General features: G+C 31.6%; 1 protein-coding gene across 1 annotated transcript; it reads left to right on the forward strand.

Annotated features, from left to right (window-relative positions):
• The first annotated feature begins 1236 nt into the window (after positions 1 to 1236).
• LOC140436804 (facilitated trehalose transporter Tret1-like) lies at positions 1237 to 20594 on the forward strand. The gene is made up of 2 exons (XM_072525908.1): positions 1237 to 1336; positions 19146 to 20594. Exons 1-2 carry the CDS (start codon positions 1321 to 1323, stop codon positions 20453 to 20455), a joined length of 1326 nt encoding a protein of 441 aa, XP_072382009.1. The 5' UTR covers positions 1237 to 1320; the 3' UTR covers positions 20456 to 20594.
• The last annotated feature ends 722 nt before the right edge of the window (positions 20595 to 21316 follow it).

Here is a 21316-nt window from a genome sequence, read left to right on the forward strand (position 1 = left end):
CTCAAGTTAAAGTTGATTTCATGTAATCGAATGAACTATCTTATAAGTAAAGTCGTCCCAGGAACGCAACTCAACAATATTGGCAATATCATTTTAAAGTCGTCTACTTTAAAATGTATAATGTATGTCTGAATTGTCAATATAGATGAGTCAGATAAAATTAAATTATTAGAAGAATTTTTCACTAGGTAACAAAAAACAAAATTTGTTTAATTTACTAATGTTTGTATTTTGAGAACGATTTCCGAAGTGGAAATTGAAACGTCAATAAACGTATTTTAACCTTTAATTGTGGCTTATTCCCATTTAAATAGTAATTAATTTAAAATGCCACAAGAAAATAGCTTCAGAACAATATTAAAATTTACTAACACTTATATAACCAAACCTCGGCACAGATCAAGCTGAAAATAAACATCATCAAAGCCAACCGATGGCGTAAGGTCACTACTAGACTGGACTAGTAGGTCAGCGGTTCATTCTGAATACAAATTTTAAATCCTAACTAAACTAAAGACGTCAAACCCCTCTTAGCTGTTTTACTCAACAGAAGGCCTTAAAAATACATCTTCTTACTCCAAACGGCCCTAGTTACGATGCTGCCATACATAATACTACTGAGATATAAACCCAAGAGATAAGACTCGAAACCCCTACAATTAACAAAACTTCTATGACATTCCACGTGAGGCACATATGGATGAACATACTAAAAAAACCAGTTGCCAAATAGTTAACTCAAACTCACTAGAACCTAACAAGATTCCCAGAAACTGTGTGAAATAACTTCCGGCGAGCATCACTCAAAATCTGATGCAAAAAGTTAACGCCCCCTTGAAACTCTACTACTTTCTTTGTACTTAAAAGTAAAAATATGATCATGCTCCAGAAAATTGGCAAGTCACTGACCAACCTCAACTCATACAGAATGATTTCTCCTTTATATGTATGTATATTCTTAAGTACCTATATTGCTTAATAAAGTCAATTGCCAAAGAGTAGTTATATTAGTACATAATAATCATGATAGTAATAGTCTTGCAGATTATAGTTAATTAATATTTTAAAACTGCACAATTTTTTAGCAATTAAATAATTATTTTTAAAATATTGCATATTATTTTTAAAGTTATGAATAGATATTATTATGCCCATTCATCTTTGTATATTACGAAAGAATGTAAACAATTATGTCTATTAAACATATCGAGTAAAATAACTTTCAACCAGTAGAAGCCAAGATATTCAATACTAAGCACAAGAAAGTAAATTGCTGTCGAAATTTTTCGCCGTTTAAGTGTTTTATGTTTATGAAGTAGAATGAGCGTTAATCCAGGTAAAAGAGGATCTTATCTTGATATAAGTTACTTTTAATATCTTGCTTCATTATTGCTAGTATTATAACAACTATTACCACTCTCTCCGCATATGCCAGCACTGTTACTTTGGATAGTAATCTCGTTACTTTATTTTTTTATCAGACAATTTTTCTAATATCCAAGTACTTTTTTTGCTTGATGCATAATTATTTCTTGTATGCTTATTTTCTTCTGACATCTTATTAGTGTAATTAATATGAATTGGAATTAACCACAATTTAAAACTATAAAACTATGGTCAATTCTCCAATACCGACTACTGAAAAAGAATGCTTAAATTGGATACTATCGGGTAGCGGTTGTTGGTTAGATGTAGTCAAAAGTTAAAAATGGACCAATTAAATTAGTAATAAACAAATCTTTTTCTTCACAACGGTATAGACGGGTTAGACAGTTGAAATGTGTAGTACGAGGTAGTAAAAAAATACTCTCATCTAGGGATTCATCAATTTTTTAGTGGAACTATTTTTTAATAAATAATCAAAACGTTAAACTTATTATTTTTCATTATTTATAACTTAAAAACTTGTCTATTTAGGTATTTGACGTTAACAGACAACTTTTTCAGAAAAAAAGATACACAAAATAAGATATACGAAATTAAAATCGGAAGATAAACAACAAACTTATTGCAACATGAACAACAAAATCACTGTTTTTAAATATTCTTAACCCTTTATTGGTACATGTAATTATAAGGTAACATTGTGTATTAGAACCTTTATCAAGCACCACTTTAAAATGGCTTTAAAAACTAAGTTATTTTTACAAACAATTTCTAAATATTAAGTATAATCAAATATTGATATTTATATATCAGAAACAAATATTATCAAATATTATTAATATATATATATATATATATATATATATATATATATATATATATATATAAATATTATATTATCTTGGAACAAATTACAGAATATAACTATATGGTAATAAGGTCTGCAAAATAAACTTTAAAACTTACAAAACTTTTTATTATTACAACTATATGGTGACTAGGAAACAAAGCAGTTTACAATTTTTTCTTTTGATGAAAGGCTTTGAAACAGTTTATCTCCTAAATGAGAAAGAGCCTTGCATTACATTTTTCACACTTTAGACGATTCGCTCCCTTGATGAAATACCTACATCTTCTTTTTGTGGTATGTATTGGCCAATGTGCATAAGAATCCAATCTTGCTAAATCATTTGGCCGTTCAACTACTGGACAGCTTATTTTGGAAAACCACTCTGACGCAATCTTAGTCTTTCTCTTGTGGAAGCTTTTCCAACTTAACATAATGCTTTTGCAATGTCCAACCTAAATATCTTCAGAGGTATGAACTTTATGTTTAAAGCTTTACAGTCTATTCTTTACAACAACCAATCATTCGCTACACATATGTCAACAATATAGGCAAATATTTTAACGTGTCATCTTTTAGTTTTGTGTGGAGATTTATAAATACTCATTAATGTATTAGGCGTATCTATATCCCCCATATGTTTATTGTACTGTTTTACAATGAAAGGGTATGCAACATCTATTTTTGTTTTTGAAATTTTACTGTATCTTTTACTAACAATACCACTTTATTGTAAACCCATTTTACGACGATAATCCCTTTGTCTCTATTTATGTAATATATATATATATATATATATATATATATATATATATATATATATATATATATATATAAGAAAAATACTGGATATTATTGACTGTCGATATAAACAAACAACACAGTTTATTAGGGCTGCAGTCATTAGGTTTGGCCGGGATGTTATAGAAACACTCTTTTGACTTTTGGTCGAGCTTTCGGAATTCTTTTATTCCTTCTTCAAGACACTGTAATTAGAAGAAAGTGTAAATATTTACAACATATCTCAAATTGTCATTACAACTTACTAGTCGTTGAGATTATTTTTCTAAAGCTACGACACTCAACATTAAAATCACACATATAAAATATAACATTTAAAATAATGGATTTTATTTTTTAAAATTTAGTTGGAAAGTTAAAATTTTGTTAGTGACATCTCTTCATGGTGTGTTTTGACTGATCCATAGAGAACAGAAAAAAAAACAAAAATAATGTGATTAAAAAGTAATTAGGAGTTCCTGCTATTATATTAATGGAAGTAGTATCTTAAACCTGTATTGATAGTATGCAACATGTTTTGTATGCTGGTGTATTACGGTGTGTATATGTAAAAGTAAATCTTTATTTTATTTTTGATGTTTTGTCAGTAAGTAACAATAAATGTTGCTCAATTTATCTATGTCTGACTTTTTCTTTATACAAGACGTATTAGATTTTATGAAAGACAATTCCAAGAAAACACGTTTTGAATGGTTTTTTTCTTTAGCCAGAATTTCTTTCTTTCCTTCAAAAATGTAGAAATAATCTTTGTTTTCCTGCACACATAGAGAATTGAAAGTTTAACATCAATAACTTGTTACATCATAAAGGAAGTAAATTAGGTAGTAAAATTCAAAACTTTAATTCAAATTTAAAAACTAAAATCTTAAACTTGGAAGTTTCAGTAACAATAAATGATATTACTTACATAGAAAAGAAAGTACATCAATTTATAACAAAATAAAAGTAGATCAATTTTCAAAAATAACATTCCAAGAAAAATGGTTCAAAAATCTAACTAACATCACTTTTCCTTATAATGTCAAAAAACTTTTGTCTTTGGGTCCAAAATTTTGCCTATTCCCTAGTGCTAGAGATTTTAAAATGTCTTCTCTTCTCTCAGATATTAAGTTTCTTATTTCTGGTCTAGAACCCCAAGAGAAGGACATCTTGAGATCTCAAAGCACTAATGTTATGACTAACTTTCTACACAAAACAAGTAAAGAAGGACACTTTTTGAATACAATATACAATGAGTGCAAACAATTTTTAAAATCACATCCAGAAATTTACATTGTTAGAAGTGACAAAGGAAATATAACAGTGGCAATGTATAAGAATGATTACATTGAAAAAAGCAATAGTTTACTAAATGATACAAAAAGTTACATCAAACTTAAGAACAGTCCAGTGTGCACCCTCCAACAAAAGGCGAACAAGCTGGTTTCGGATTTAGCTTCTTCCAAATCCATAACAACAGAAGTTGCAAAATCTTTGAAAATTTACAATGCAGTTGCACCCAGGTTTTATACACTTCCTAAAGTTCACAAACCCACTCTTTCAATGAGGCCTATTGTCTCTTTCATTGATGCTCCTAATAGTAAACTTGCTAAACACCTTACAGATATCCTCACAATTTCCTACAACGAATCCAATGAATTCTATATTAGAGATTCTTTCACATTTAGTAACTTCATTAATAATGTTAAAGTTCCGAATAACTATATACTAATTAGTTTAGATGTTGTGTCACTATTTACAAACCTACCACTAGATGCTATTCTCAACAGAATCAAAAATAACTGGAACAGCATCTCTCTGCATACCAAGATCAGTTTAGATGATTTCTTAAGAATTTTAACATTCATTTTTGACTCTAACATCTTTTTGTTTAATGGTAATTTTTTTAAACAAATTTTTGGCACTCCAATGGGCAGCAAAATATCCCCCATACTATGTAACTTTGTATTGGGTGAACTCATAAGAACATGTAAGGAAAAGATACCTTTTCACATACCTTTTATCTAACGATATGTAGATGATTTGATCTTATCGGTCCCTGAAAACAAAGTAACTGATGTTCTAAACACTTTTAACGCCCAGTGTGAACACTTAAAGTTTACGGTTGAGAGAGAAGCTGATAATATGATTCCGTTTTTAGACATGCTTATACATCGTGGCAGTGATGGCATGCTAAGGGCGGAGTGGTATCGTAAACCTTGTTTTAGTAACCGTTTTATAAACTTTTAGTCTCAACATCCATCTAAGATGACAAAAAAAATGGGTTTTGGCCCTTAAAACTAGGGTTATCAACTTATCACACATCGAGTTCAGGGACAAGGGACTAAAAAAGTTGAGATCTATACTACAAGAGAACTCCTATCCTACAGGGCTTTGAATAAACTCATTTTTGGTTCTCCTTTTCCATTGCAATTTTCTGACAACCAAAATTTTCATAATAATGAGGTGAATGAGGTCCGACAACTGACACAGACATTGACACAGAACACATCAGAGCTACCACAATCTAAAATAACGTATGGTTGCCTACCCTATATTCCAGTTCTCACACCTAAGCTATTGAACATTTTCAAAAATGTTATTGCCTTAAAAATTGCAACTAAGAATGTGAAAACGGTATCGAAGTTGTACACAAAGACAAAGGATCCTTTCACAATACAGGAGTCATCGAATGTTGTTTATTCTATACCGTGTGCCAACTGTAAAAACGTGTATCACATCTCAGCGACATAAAAACCAAAAAGATAAACGCATGTTCGCTCACAGAACAAGCATTAACTTTAAAACATGAATTTAATTTCGAGGATTCCTGTATTCTGGCTAAAGAAAAAAACCATTCAAAACGTGTTTTCTTGGAAATGTGTTTCATAAAATCTAATACGTCTTGTATAAATAAAAAGTTAGACATAGATAAATTGAGCAACATTTATTGTTACTTACTGACAAAACATCAAAAATAAAATAAAAATTTACTTTTACATATACACACCGTAATACACCAGCATACAAAACATGTTGCATACTATCAATACAAGTTTAAGATACTACTTCCAGTAATATAATAGCAGGAACTCCTAATTACTTTTTAATCACACTATTTTTGTTTTTTTTTCTGTTCTCTATGGATCAGTCAAAACACACCATGAAAAGATGTCACTGACAAAATTTTAACTTTCCAACTAAATTTTAAAAAGTAAAGTCCATTATTTTAAATGTTATATTTTATATGTGTGTTTTAAATGTTGAGTGTCGTAGCTCTAGAAAAATAATCTTAACGACTAGTAAGTTGTAAAGACAATTTTAGATATGTTGTAAATATTTGCACTTTCTTCTAATTACAGTGTCTTGAAGAAGAAATAAAAGAATTCCGAAAACTCGACCAAAAGTCAAAAGAGTGTTTCTATAACATCCCGGCCAAACCTACTGACTGTAGCCCTAATAAACTGTGTTGTTTGGTTATATATATATATATATATATATATATATATATATATATATATATATTCGCTTCCAGAATTTTAGCCACCCTTTTGGACCCACTAAAAACCCGACTGGGATATCTGCCAGAGGGCTTTAAACTAAGAGGGGAACTTAAGGTTCAAACCTGATTGAAAAATAATCTAAAGGGATAGTGGGAACCTAAAGGTGACAAATATTGTACAAATAAGTGGGTGCTTCAATGACAAAACACAGAGATAATTAATTATTTATTATTATTAACATAGGGTTAATAACCGATGTAATAAATAATGAAATAAGACGAAAATAAGTATTTTCAGCAATCGCTGTGAATCAAGTGAATCATATAATTATTAACAAAAATCTGTTTTATTTTTATTGTAGTGCTTTATGATATACAATGTTTTTTGTTTGATTACCTGGTGAATATACAAACAAATCTGATGGTTTTCCAACACGGGAACATACAATTGACCATGTGAGAAACATGGGTTTTCTAGATTCATACCACAAACACCTAATTACTTATTGCCCCTGAGACTTATTTATGATGATAGCAAAATCAAGCTGCTCTGGAAACTGTAGTCGTTTAAATTCAAATGGTACATCAGTCGAAATCATTGGGATACGTGGTATCAAAAAGTCTTCTCCTTTATACTTTTCTTTCAGTATAGTTGCTTTTATTACGTTGTTCAATAATTTTTTTATCGCTAACCGTGTGCCTTTGCAAAGATGTGGTTGGTATATTTGTCAACATTATAACTACCTAACCTAACATTTTTTTGAAGATTGTGAGGAGACAATCCTGGTAAATCCAGCGAGTTTAAAAATTCAGGCGGATAGTTAACGACATCATCTTGGTTAGTAGCCGAATCAACTGATTCAATCAACGATTGAATGATTGAATCAACTATATCCTGAATTCGCCTGTAATTTGTTCTTGAATTTTAAAATTTAATTCATTTACATCTATGTTTTTAGCAGCCAATATAGCTCGTTCGCTCGACCAATCATGGTTTCTGTAATTTTGAGCAACATCTGGAAACATCTTTTGAATAAGTTTATCTTTTGATCGAGCTAACTGACAAAAACTTTGAGGAAAGTTAATGCAACCAGTCAAGGTGTCTATAGGAAATTTGTCATTACCATTGTCAATGAGTTTTTTATAGAATATGTCTCCAGATTGGTCATTTTGCAACTGGACACGCATATTCTTGCTTAAGTGTAATACTGTGACAAGTTTCCACAAATTGGAGAACTTTAAACATGCATTGAGCTCATCAGCTGGCGTTGAGTGTGGAATTACTAGCAATGTTTGAAATAATCTCCTGCTAATAAAATCATTGCACCACCAAATGGGTTATGATTGCTCCGTAGATCTTACCTGTGTTCGTGTTGGAAAACCATCAGATTTGTTTGTGTATTCACCAGGTAATCAAAAAAAAACATTGTATATCATAAAGCACTACAATAAAAATAAAACAGATTTTTGTTAATAATTATGATTCACTTGATTTACAATAAAGCGATTACTGAAAATACTTGTATATGTTTTATTTCATTATTCTTTATTACATCGGTTATTAATCGTATGTTAATAATAACGATCACTTGTTTATTTATACGACTTAACAAATTTTGTTTATTTATACGACTTAACAAATTTTTTCGTCTCTTGTCGCATTGCATTCTTTTTCGGCATGGGGAAATAATGAGGATTATTTAGTCCTTCGTTATACTTTTTTGGATTTTGTAAGTACACTAATGTACCTGTAATTTCAGAGAGGCGCCATTACGCAGTTCTGTTGTGTAGTGCTTCCGATAGCTTGTCACTAAGGCTAGAGTCCTGACTATTTAGTTTGTCTAAGACAAATTTGAAGGTTGTGTCGGTCATTATCAAAGTGGACTTTCTTCTGCAAAGAGCTTCTACAGCCACTTTTACCGGTTGAAGAGTGGCGATCAACTCATTGAATATTGACCACTCGCCAGCAGAGAATTTTATCGCAGAATCAATATCTATCAACGCTTTATCGATGCTGCTTTATCGCTTTTAGGCTGTAGAAACGTTCCAGCAAACTGAGCAAACGGTTCCATCTGGTGCGGCGGTCCAGAATCAAACTTAATTCCTTGCCTTTCTCTTCCTTGACACATTTTTGCAAGAACATGTCGTCTTTGGTAGGTGATTTTTTAAACGTTTTAACAACTTTTCGTATTCTTTTTGATTTTTTAATAAAGTAGATCGCTGTAACAAAGAATCAATTCAACAAGACTCGCCAATGTTGGTTCGATTATTGCTGCCAATTCTCCATTCATCTCTGTCTCCATATCTTCATTTTAGCCTTCATATTTATCAGTGTCGTCTATTGCTGCTTGTTCTAGTTCTCTTTTAGGTGTCTTTTTATACAGCATGTCTACTACAGCCAAATAAATTCCATGTGCATAGCACAGTTGTTGATAGCAAGGCACGAGCTTGCCAACTTTCACCATAATTGATGCGCCGTCGGTTGTGATACCAATGGTGTAGGATTCAATCATTAAACGAAAATTTTCAACCGTTCTGCCACTAACTCAATGCAGTGTTCGGCAGTGCACGAGCCGTCAATTCTGATCAAACGTAGATTAAAATGTTTTGCATTGTGCAAATTAAGATTTATGTATCTGTGATTTTTTTGGGAGGTCCACTTGTCGAAGCTCAACGAAAATCTTTGTCCTTTTTGTTTTAAATTAGTCAATTTTTTTATACAATTTGCTTATACTTTCTCTGCATACCTGTAAATTATCGCTCTTACTTTTCGGAGAAGTTGGTAATTGGAATCCACTTTTTGCGAATAACCGTCTCAAGTCGGGTGAGGTACAAAATGAACTCAAGCTACAACCATTTTTGCAAACCCTCCTAGTAACCATATCTTCCATAGAATTTTCTCTTTTAAAGTAGGAATCAATAGTCTTCTTCGACTTTTTGCTCGAAACTACTTCCTGATTATCTTAATTTTTTATGAGGTTGCTTTGGGGGCATTGGGAGCTAGTATAAACGTGCTGGTGCTGAAACTTGAAGAAGAGACGTTGTCTATCTTTTTCAGATGTCCTTTTAAGCCTGTTGTTGAGCTGTTGCTAATCATCAATTTTTTTGAGCATAAAGAGTATCTTGCACTTCGCCTCTCATCCAGTTTTGTGAAAAAGTCCCACAATTTCTTTATCATCTTCAAGAGACATTTTAATTAATATTGGAGTAATTGGAGCAGCATTAAATCTGAAAAGAAAAAAAAACGTCTGTGAATTAAGGTGTAGATATAACTCGTCCAGATAAAGAAACAAACTGTAAATGGCAACGGCTATCTGAACGTGAGCGTGAATGAGAAAACAAGAACGCCTGATATATGTGAGCCTTAGTCTTAGTGTGAGCGAAAAAGCATGACCACTGGCAGCCTTTTATAGACTGTTTTTTTATCTGGACGAATTATATTTGTTAAATGTTTTGATATAAAAAAAAAAACTAAAAATTAAGGGGTTACATAAAAATTATGTCTCAGAAACTAAAAATTATTTTTATTTGTAATTAAGACATATAAAAGTATATCCTACTTGAAGTACTCTGAAAAAAGAATTTCAGCCAAAAATATTAATTTTTGTTAATTTCACAGTAATTTTTCGCCAACAGTCTTTTTCTTGCGGTGGACATGGTCTAGCTTCATCTGAAATAAAAAAATTTAAAATTTTCTTGTAGTTTATACCTCTGGTTAGTAAATAAACGAAGGAATTTTCAATAGGTTACGTCGTTTTTGTTTTATACAAAAAAAATACTTAGAAAATCAAATTTGAATAAATGAGTAAAAATTGGGGTCGAAAATGTGTTTAGACTTATCTAGAACTTTCAAATTTCGTTTTTTCTTTAATTGCTTTGTGTATTCACTAGCCAGAGCTATAAACTACAAGAACATTTTTGATTTTTTGATTTCAGATGAAGCTAGACCTAGATACCATGTCCACCGCAAGAAAAAAGGTTGTTGGCAAAAAAATTGCTGTGGAATGGGCAAAAATAAATATTTTTGTAAAAGATCGCACTTGCACTGTGATAAGATCGGTGTTGATAGTTAAGATGGAAGTGTTTACTATTGACTGGCGGTTCTTATTCAATTAACTTACATAAATCATCAAGTGATAATCTAATCATAAATTATGCTAAATTATTAGATATTTAGTTAAATTGCTTACCATTCAGTTTCCAAACAACACGCACGGCAGTACAGCAGATTGAAAGAGGCACTTATTAGGCGTGAAAACATTTTACTGGCGAGAGCAGAAAGTCAACTAAAAATTAGAAAAATAGAAGAGGTCTAAGTGTACGTTCACACAGACTGCTATGGCGCGATCAGCGATGCGATGCTTCGCTATGCGATGATATCAAACACTTGTATCGTAAGTGCCTTGTTCAAATAGCGCGCGATTTAGTGCGATGCGATGCGATGCTAATAGCGGCTAGTATGCGCTTCGGTTTGGTTTTCAAGAATGTTTGATTCCATCGCCAGCAGTCGCACGTCTAGCGGGCGATATGGACTAGGAAAAATTAATAAACAATAATCAATAAATTATGGGTTGAGGTTGCAGTGAAAGTTAGAAGTAACAAGTAAATATTAATTAATGTTTATTAATAATTATGTTACTACATATGCTCTTGCTTATTTAAGGTGTTTGTAATTGGAAAAACATTTTGTCCGAAAATAAAAACTTCACCAAAAAGATTAGTTTAGTATGGGTTATCAAAACTGTGTTTAAACAGAACTCTGAATATTATATGAAAATGTTAACGAATGTTGTTAATAAATAATAATTATTTTTCCACTATCAAAATACCCAAATAATCAAGACAATAAAAGTTAAATGCTGCTCATGCTATTAATAAACAATTCCTATAAATACACACTTGGACATATTATAAAAGTTTAATTTTCTTAAAAGATTTAATGGCATGTCGCAACATGACTGGTAATCTACCATCAACTGAAGTAAGATATGATGTTTGAGAATGTTCACAGCGATTCACTTAATGGTGAGTATGACCTGTTATCACAAGATAATGGAATTTTAACTGAACAATATTCTGGGTAATACGGAAACCTCTAACGACAATATTTCATTAGATAACGAAGAACTCCAACCTAATACGTCATCCCAGATGATTTGGATATCGAGAGATTCATACCTTTGGAAGAAAAAAAATTAGAGTTACTAGACTCTGCAACTGACTCAAAACATAATAATGATGAAGATTATAATTTTTTAATGAGTTTCTACCCACCTTTAAAAATAATGCGTAAGGACACTAAAATGTGGTTCCGTTGGAAGATGCAAGAGCTTCTGTATAATTGTACTGTTCACAACCAACAACAAGAACAGGAACAATCCCATATGAGTACAGTTGCAGGGATTTCTTTTGGTTCACGTACTTCAGATTCCACCCTATTTGATTTACAACTATAAAGATGTGTATATCTTATCTTATTAATAAAACAGTTCTCTATTATTCTTGTGTATTTTTTATACGGATTATAATAGTGTTGCACCATTGGGAGACCATATTGGATAAACACCCCACTATTTATATTTCCCAAGAAAATCTAATTAGTTCTATGTAAGTTTTTAACTCTGAAGTGTGAGCGTGTGAGAACGGGACTCCCTGTACTTTTTGGTAGATTTATGAAAATATTGGATATACTATTGTAATATTTAAACTTACCTTAAAGTTATTGTAAGCCGTTCTCTAACGCCTATTGGTTTTCTCCAGTTTGTGTGCATTTTCTTTACGTAAGAAGTTATACCTCTCTGAATGGAGTCGAACGTTTCAAAAGACATCCGAAAATATTCTCGAAATTTATCAGGTTGCATAATTAGTTTGGCAAGTAAATAATAAAACTCTCTAAATGTCGCCTTCTCTCTATTAATTTTATGAACCCATTTACGTTTTCTATTTAAACACTTATTTGTATAATAAATATTGTACTTTAACAATGAATTTTTCCGCCAATATTTATTTCAGTTTTCTTTCCATCGTCACGTTCGACACAGAAAAGACTACGGTGGCGACTAGCTTACAAGCATATCATTGTATTGAAACATCCACAGATAATAGCTTGCTATGTAACGCATAGCATAGCAAAGCATAGCATCGCTGATCGCGCCATAGCAGTCTGTGTGAACATACACTAAGAGTCAATGGGTAGGCGTAGGCGGTGCAGTCGAGAAAGAGGGCGACGCGAGACGCGATATTGCAGTTCAATCGCACTTGTGGCACGTCCTACCTGCTAGCACGATAGAGCAAGTTGCCGACTCACGGCTTTAAATAAAGAGGCTAATGAAGACATAAAGTAACTTATTTAAAATTTGATACGTTTCTGGATCCAGCATGGTTTGCTGGATCCAGCATATAAAAAAACGCTGGATATAGCAGGATTGCTGGATGCTGGATCCAGCAATTGCAATCTCTAGCTTTCACCTCCAGTCATGGTTATCGTAACGGTGGTGCTTTCTGGTCAAAATTCAAAACCCTATCTAAACAGAGAACTAGCAACCCCTACCCCAACATCCGATCAGGGCACCTATGGATCAACAAACATTCGAACACTTCGGCAAAATCGGAAATTTAAATTCACCGGGGCCTGATAACATTGCCAGGAACTGCGTTAAGCACCTCCCGCCGAGAGTCACACCTGACGAACTAGAAACCTAGAAAATAAATTATTTATTATCAGTAAAATAGTTTCGAAACACAATTCAGATTTCTGCCTTAATCTGAACCTTCTAAAATCTTCTAATCCTTCTTAATCTGAGCCTTCTAAAAATTTCAAGGCAAAGCAGACGTTGATAAAGATGTTAATAGAGACATGAGGAATCTAAAATTTGCATTCTACGACATGTTTCCTCAACTAAGCAGAAATCATTAGCGAATTGATTTCTTGTACTCATACAGAGTAGATCCAAATAAAATGAAAAAGACAGTCAAGATTTGATTTCACGTACAAAGCGTCTATGTATCTGTGTATACGTATTTCGGCTTAATAAGGCTCATCAGAAGAGTTATTCATAGGCGTTCTCAACGTGAAAAATAAATCTTTCCTGTCTGTAAGAAGCAACACTAAAATGGCTTCGAAACGGACGCAATAGCGACATCTGATAATAAATCCGTAAAATAGTTTCGAAACACAATTCAGATTTCTTCCTTAATCTGAGCCCTCTAAAAATTGCAAGGTAAAGCAGACGATGATAAAGATGTTAATAGAGACATGGCGAATCTAAAATTTGCATTCCACGACATGTCTCCTCAACTAAGCAGAAATCATTAACCATTTTAGTGTTGCTTCTTAAAGACAGGAAAGATTTATTTTTCACGCTGAGAACGCCTATGAATATCTGTTCTGATGAGCCTTATTAAGGCCAAATTACGTATAAGCTGATACATAGACGCTTGGTACGTGAAATCAAATCTTGACTGTCTTTTTCATTTTATTCGGATCTACTCTGTATGAGTACAAGAAAACAATTCGCTAATGATTTCTGCTTAGTTGAGGAGACATGTCGTGGAATGCAAATTTTATATTCTCCATGTCTCTATTAACATCTTGATCAACGTCTGCTTTGCCTTGCAATTTTTAGAAGGCTCAGATTAAGGCACAAATCTGAATTGTGTTTTGAAACAATATTACGGATTTAATATCAGATGTCGCTATTGCGTCCGTTTCGAAGCCATTTTAGTGTTGCTTCTTAAAGACAGGAGAATATTTTTCACGTTGAGAACGCCTATGAATATCTTTTCTGATGAGCCTTATTAAGACGAAATACGTATAAACATATACATAGACGCTTTGTACGTGAAATCAGATCTTGACTGTCTTTTTCATTTTATTTATTATCAATTGCAAAAAATTAGCCTACCTACTTCTAGTTTTTGGTAAACTGTAATTATTTTTAGTACCGTTCAATAACAATTAAGTAGTACAATAATTGTATTAATTCGTGAATGTTCTGTACTATTGCTTAGAATTAATTTTAAGTAGAAATGAATTTGAGTGTAAAGCAACGAATTGAAATACTTATGATGATTGGGTATGGAGACAAATCGCGAACTCAGATGGAAGTGTGTAAATTATTTAATGATAAATATCCAGAAATATCCATCACGCAGTCAACAGTAAGTAATATTGAAAAGAAAGTTCGATAAACTGGTACGGTTGAAAATGCACACAAATCAGGTCGTCCCTTTGTAAATTCTGTTACAAAATTAGATGTTCTACTTGCTTTTGAATAAGATGGGCACACTTCTGTTAGTAAGGTTAGTAGTGATCTCGATGTTTGCAAAACATCGGTACACAAAGTACGTACACGTAAGTAAAGTACGTAAAATGCACAGTTGTACAGGAATTAAACGAGGATGATCCAGATAAAAGAATACAATTTTGCGAAATAATGATGGATAATAGCCACCGAAACCCTCTCTTGGTTCAAAATATTATTTTTTCTGATGAGGCTACATTCAAATTAAATGGCTAGGTCAACCGTCAGAATTGTAGATACTGGGCAAAAGAAAACTCCAACTGGATGCGGGAACATCATACAAAATACCCGCAAAAGGTAAACGTATGGGCTGGCATTGTAAGAAATAAAATCATTGGATCCTACTGTTTCGAAGGTAATATAAACGGGTCAGCATACCTTCAGGTTTTAAGTGGGTATCTCGTACCTACTTTAGTTAATTTATTCCCCACTACAATTAATCTTGGAGGTTTTGATAAAAGTTTATGGTTTCAACAGGATGGTGCGCATTATGCTTTAGATGTTCGAAGTAACCTAAACGAAATTTTGAATGACCAGCGAGGTCGCCAGAACTCAATCCTTTGGATTATTATATGTGGGATAATTTAAAAAATGTTGTTTATAAAACGAAACCTACAAATATTGGAGACTTAAAAACAAGAATTCATAAAGAAATAAACAATATTTCTCAAGAAAGTATAAACAAGGTTCTACAAGAATTTGTACAACGTTTGGGTTGCTGTCAAATACAACAAGGGCTACAATTCGAACATTTAAGATTAAGTCATGTATTAATTAATGGATTACTTTCAAGTTATTTATTATAATTTATTTATAATTTATTAATATTATAAATCAATAAAAATTAATTTTCTTAGCCCATATCTTTCAAATTATATCCAAATCAGCTCATTTTTATCGATCTAAAAATGTCCTAAAATACAGGGTGTTACATTTAAAAAAGAGCCGATGACGTCATCACTGCAATTTGTATCACATTGTATAATGATAATGTAACTAATATTGTAAACTGACTACAAAATTAAATTGTATAAAAATTATTAATATGGTTGTAAAGCTACTGTAATATTTTTTTAGAATTTTTGGTTATCTACTATTCTTAATGAGAAATAACCACAATATAATTTGAAAATACGTCTATTTTTTGAGAAGAAGTAGAGAGACCCATTTGGTATGTATAGACCTTGAGAAAGCATATGATAGTGTCCCGTTAAAGAAAATGTTTGAGGTCCTCAAAAGGTCCGGATTGGATTCGACGTATATCCGAGCGATATATAAATTGTACGAAAATGCAGTTAGTTGTGTAAAAATTGGAACCAGAACCTCAAATGAATTTAAAGTCACTAAAGGCCTACAGCAAGGATGCTGTTTGTCACCGACACTCTTTAAAATATACGTCCAAGAAGCATTGAGGAATTGGAGAAATAAATGTAGATTTATGGGCATCGATGTGGGACAAGAAACTCTGTATACATTGTTGTTTGCAGATGATTAGGTGGTGGTTGCAACCGATGAGGAAGATATAAATTATATGAATCGAAAATTATTTGAGGAATATGCCGAATGGGGGCTTACTGTAAACATAAGCAAAACAGAATATTTAAAAATTGGAGGAAATACCACAGATCTGAGGCTTGAAAACGCAGTCATAAAAGGCTGCAACCAGTATAAATATCTAGGAAGCATCATATCAGCAGATGGCAGAGTTAAGATAGATGTACAAAACCGAATAAAGCAAGGGAAAAAGTGCATCCGAATACTGAATTCATTACTGTGGTCTAATAAAATAAAGATGCATACCAAACTTCGCGTATACAGAGCAATTGTAGAACCAATTACCACATATGGTGCCGAATGTTGGACGATGACAAAGAATGAACGAGATAAAGTAGACGTTGTGGAAATTGATTATCTTAGAAGGTCATGTCGAGTATCGAGAATGGAAAGAATCAGGAATGAGGAAATACGAAACCGTACAGGAATTAGAGATACTCTTTCAGATAGAATACAAGGAAGGCAATTACAATGGTATGGTCACGTGATGAGAATGGAGGAGGAGCGGTGGCCAAAGAAAGCCTTAATGTATGTTCCGCCAGAAAGAAGGAAAAGAAGAAGACCACCAAATTCCTGGAGAAGAGAAATTACAAAAACAATGCAATCTAGAGGCTTAGAAGAGGGAGATTGGAGAGATAGGAAAAGATGGATGCTGAAATGCGGGAAGCGACAATCGCCGTAGGACCCCCGTTATATGATGATGTCTATTTTTTGAAGTTATACTTCTATACGCTCGCTCCACGTTGGAAATTTGTATGGGAGTGAATCTGTGAAACCATTACATATGTAAGATACTGAGTAAGAGAGAGACAGAAGATATATTTTCTCTCTCTTCCTCTCTCGAATATAAAAATGTTCCTTTTGTATATATAATTTAATACTATATATTATATAAAGATACATATACACATAATATTATACATATAATAAAATATTTATTAATATTATTATTTATGTGATATGTTTTGTATTATTTATTAAATGTTCATAATTATATTATTCTTTTGTATTTCAAAATAATAATCTCAATAAATCACTGTATGATCCAGAACTGTCAATTTTAAAATACATCTGTGTCATGTCCTCGGTAGTGTAGTAGTCAGTATCCCCGCCTGTCACGCGGGAGACCGGGGTTCGATTCCCAGTCGGGGAGGACTTTTTGAAGTTATACTTCTATACGCTCGCTCCACGTTGGAAATTTGTATGGGAGTGAATCTGTGAAACCATTACATATGTAAGATAATGAGTAAGAGAGAGACAGAAGATATATTTTCTCTCTCTTCCTCTCTCGAATATAAAAATGTTCCTTCTGTATATATAATTTAATACTATATATTATATAAAGATACATATACACATAATATTATACATATAATAAAATATTTATTAATATTATTATTTATGTGATATGTTTTGTATTAATTATTAAATGTTCATAATTATATTATTCTTTTGTATTTCAAAATAATAATCTCAATAAATCACTGTATGATCCAGAACTGTCAATTTTAAAATACATCTGTGTCATGTCCTCGGTAGTGTAGTAGTCAGTATCCCCGCCTGTCACGCGGGAGACCGGGGTTCGATTCCCAGTCGGGGAGGACTTTTTGAAGTTATACTTCTATACGCTCGCTCCACGTTGGAAATTTGTATGGGAGTGAATCTGTGAAACCATTAAATATGTAAGATAATGAGTAAGAGAGAGACAGAAGATATATTTTCTCTCTCTTCCTCTCTCGAATATAAAAATGTTCCTTTTGTATATATAATTTAATATTATAAATATTATATAAAGATATATATATATATATATATATATATATATATATATATATATATACATATAATATTATACATATAATAAAATATTTATTATTATTATTATTTATGTGATATGTTTTGTATTATTTATTAAATGTTCATAAATATATTATTCTTTTGTATTTCAAATCTCAATAAATCACTGTATGATCCAGAACTGTCAATTTTGAAATACATTTGTGTTATGTCCTCGGTAGTGTAGTAGTCAGTATCCCCGCCCGTCACGCGGGAGACCGGGGTTCGATTCCCAGTCAGGGAGGACTTTTTTATTAATGTTATTACATTATTGTCATTTTTAAATACTTATGGATATTGCATTTTAATTTTTATTGTATTATCATATATGGAATTATGTTGCACTGTATTGTAGTGTATTTTTTTATGTATATTATTGTCATTTTTAAATAATTATGAATATTGCAGTTTAATTTGTATTGTATTATTATATTAATAACAAAATAAACAATGAATTTTACTGCACAGTATGTGTAAAAAAATTTTGCATTCAACTCCTTTCATACATATATGAAAATAAAAATATACATTTTCATCAAAATATTAATTCAATCCTTCATTGTTAGTAAGTTGTTATTAATTCTGTTTCTCTTTCTGCTATGTCTTACCTATAGAATTACATATGTAATGATTGTGCAGATTGACTCCCAAATAAATTTGTAACGGCGAATGCGTGTATAGAAGTGTAACTTCCACCGGCAGTCCCACTGGACTGCCACACCCATTTTTTTTTGTTTTTCCTACAAATAAACGCATTTTAATTATTATTTATGTCATAAAAGTACATACTCGTTTGTAATAGACTGCGTGTGTTTAATTGTAATACGTATGTATTACATAAAATTCTGATAAATACCTTTTCCGTATTGTAGTTTTTTTTATATTTTTTATTTCTATCACCACAGTAAGTATAATTTACATTATTTTATTTTTCCAGTGATTTTTCTATCATTTTCCGTCGCATCAAGTATAACCTGGTCATCAACATCTATTCCAAAATTGATGAACAATGAAACCAGCCCATTTGGTAGACCAATTGATGTTGACGAAAGCTCTTGGATAACATCAAGTCTTACCTTAGGATCGGCTGTCGGAACTTCCATTTTTTGCTACCTCGCTAACCGTATAGGAAGGAAACCAACTTTACTTATTTCTGGTTTTATATTATTACTAAGTAATATACTAATAGCTTTTGGAAATATCATAGAAATATTTTATATAGCTAGGTTTTTAGCTGGGTTAGCTGTTACTAGTTCATTTTTTATAATTCCTATATACTTGATAGAAATAATTCACAAATCTAAAAGAATTTTATATGCTTCTTTAATTAGTATTTCTACCTGTTCAGGGCTGTTGTTTTCTAACGTAGTAGGATTATTTGCAACAATAACTACTTTAAATTTAATAATAGCTGCAATTTTAGTTATATTTTTAGTTTTATTTAAATTATCAGGTAAAGAATCTGAAGTATTTACTAAAACAAAAGAAATTTTTTTTAATAAACAGGTGTTTGTTGAAAGAGAAGTTGAACTAAAACATGTAAAAGAATTGTTTATTGAAATTCCCTTAAAAACAAAAACAGAAGAAAATGTTAATCTCTTTAGCAGTTACAAATCTATGGCTTTGAGAAAGGCTTTTTTTACAGTTAATACCTTATTAATTCTCCAACAGTTAACTGGCATTGATGTAGTTTTATTTTACGGAATCCAACTTATAAGTAAGCTCAGTTCCGCTATAACCCCTGAAATGGTAGTTATTATTCTCGGTGTATTTCATCTTCTTAGTTCTTTTATACTGCCCGTGATTGGTCCAAAATTTAATAACAAAACGTTATTACTAATATCTGGAGTAGGAATGGCGCTTTCTCAATTGCTCTTAACTATTTTTATTTATCTGCAAACTCTCTACACTTTTCCAGTATATCTAAACTTGCTTCCATTAATACTGCTAATTTCCTATATTATTAGTTATAATTCAGGTTTTGGAGCTTTACCTTTTCTCTTTCTGGCAGAAATGTTCCCACCAAATGCAAAATTTCTGGCTGCATCTGTAACTGGAACTCTGTCTTGGTGCGTGGCTTTCATGATAACGAAAAACTTTGAATTCATGTTGAGTTTGATAGGTTTAAGTGGATATTTTTTATTCTGTTCATTTTGTTGCATTCTAGGCACATTATTTTCAAAATATTATCTTATTGAGACAAAGAATAAAACATTAGAAGAAATACAAATGGAATTCAATAAGTAGACTATGAAAAGCACAATAGACTTGATTTACATTTTAGTTAAACAGTTTATATTTTTTTGTGATTATGTAGTTGTTATAACTGAGGACTTTTAACTTATTTTTATATAAGACATACGTTTGAACAAATGTATTTAGTATTATGTAGAGACTAAGAGTGTATATATATATATATATATATATATATATATATATATATATATATGTATAAGTTGTACATATTGTAAAATATATTTATAAAAATATACACTGTGTGTCAGCCAAATGGAATAAATTAGCTAATAAATAAATGCGGAAGTATTCAAAAAAACGGTCGAATACGTCGATTAGTATTTATATTTGCGCATTTTTTTCCATAAAAACTTTTTATACGGGGTGTATCAGATAACGGTGGCCAATACCAACTTGCTTATTTTAAATAAAACACCCTGTATATTAATTAATTTCTGGATTCCTTAGATCATTTTAGACATTTTTTGAATACAATATCCTAAACCTATCTTTGACTGTTTTGGAAATATTAAGTAAAATGCAAAAATTCACATTTAAAAAAGAAAATGATCTATTTGCCGAAAGTCGCTATAACTTATTAAAAAACTTCTAAATAATACAAATTTAAACAATACTGTCAATGTAGCAGATGTTTAAAATGCTCCCCACGAACGTCTTGGTAACACCCTAACTGTGAATAGAGATTTCTTCTAACGTTACTCAACATCTTAGATGTGATCGATCTAATCGCGAGCGTTATTCATCTTCGTAAATTAGCTAAGTCAGTGGGTTTAGTTTTGTATACAATACTTTTCACATATCCCCATAAGAAACAGTCTAATGGCGTTAAATCGGGGGGTCGTGGTGGCCATT

The sequence above is a fragment of the Diabrotica undecimpunctata genome, chromosome 3 (assembly GCF_040954645.1).
Source record: "Diabrotica undecimpunctata isolate CICGRU chromosome 3, icDiaUnde3, whole genome shotgun sequence".
Lineage (NCBI taxonomy): Eukaryota > Metazoa > Arthropoda > Insecta > Coleoptera > Chrysomelidae > Diabrotica > Diabrotica undecimpunctata.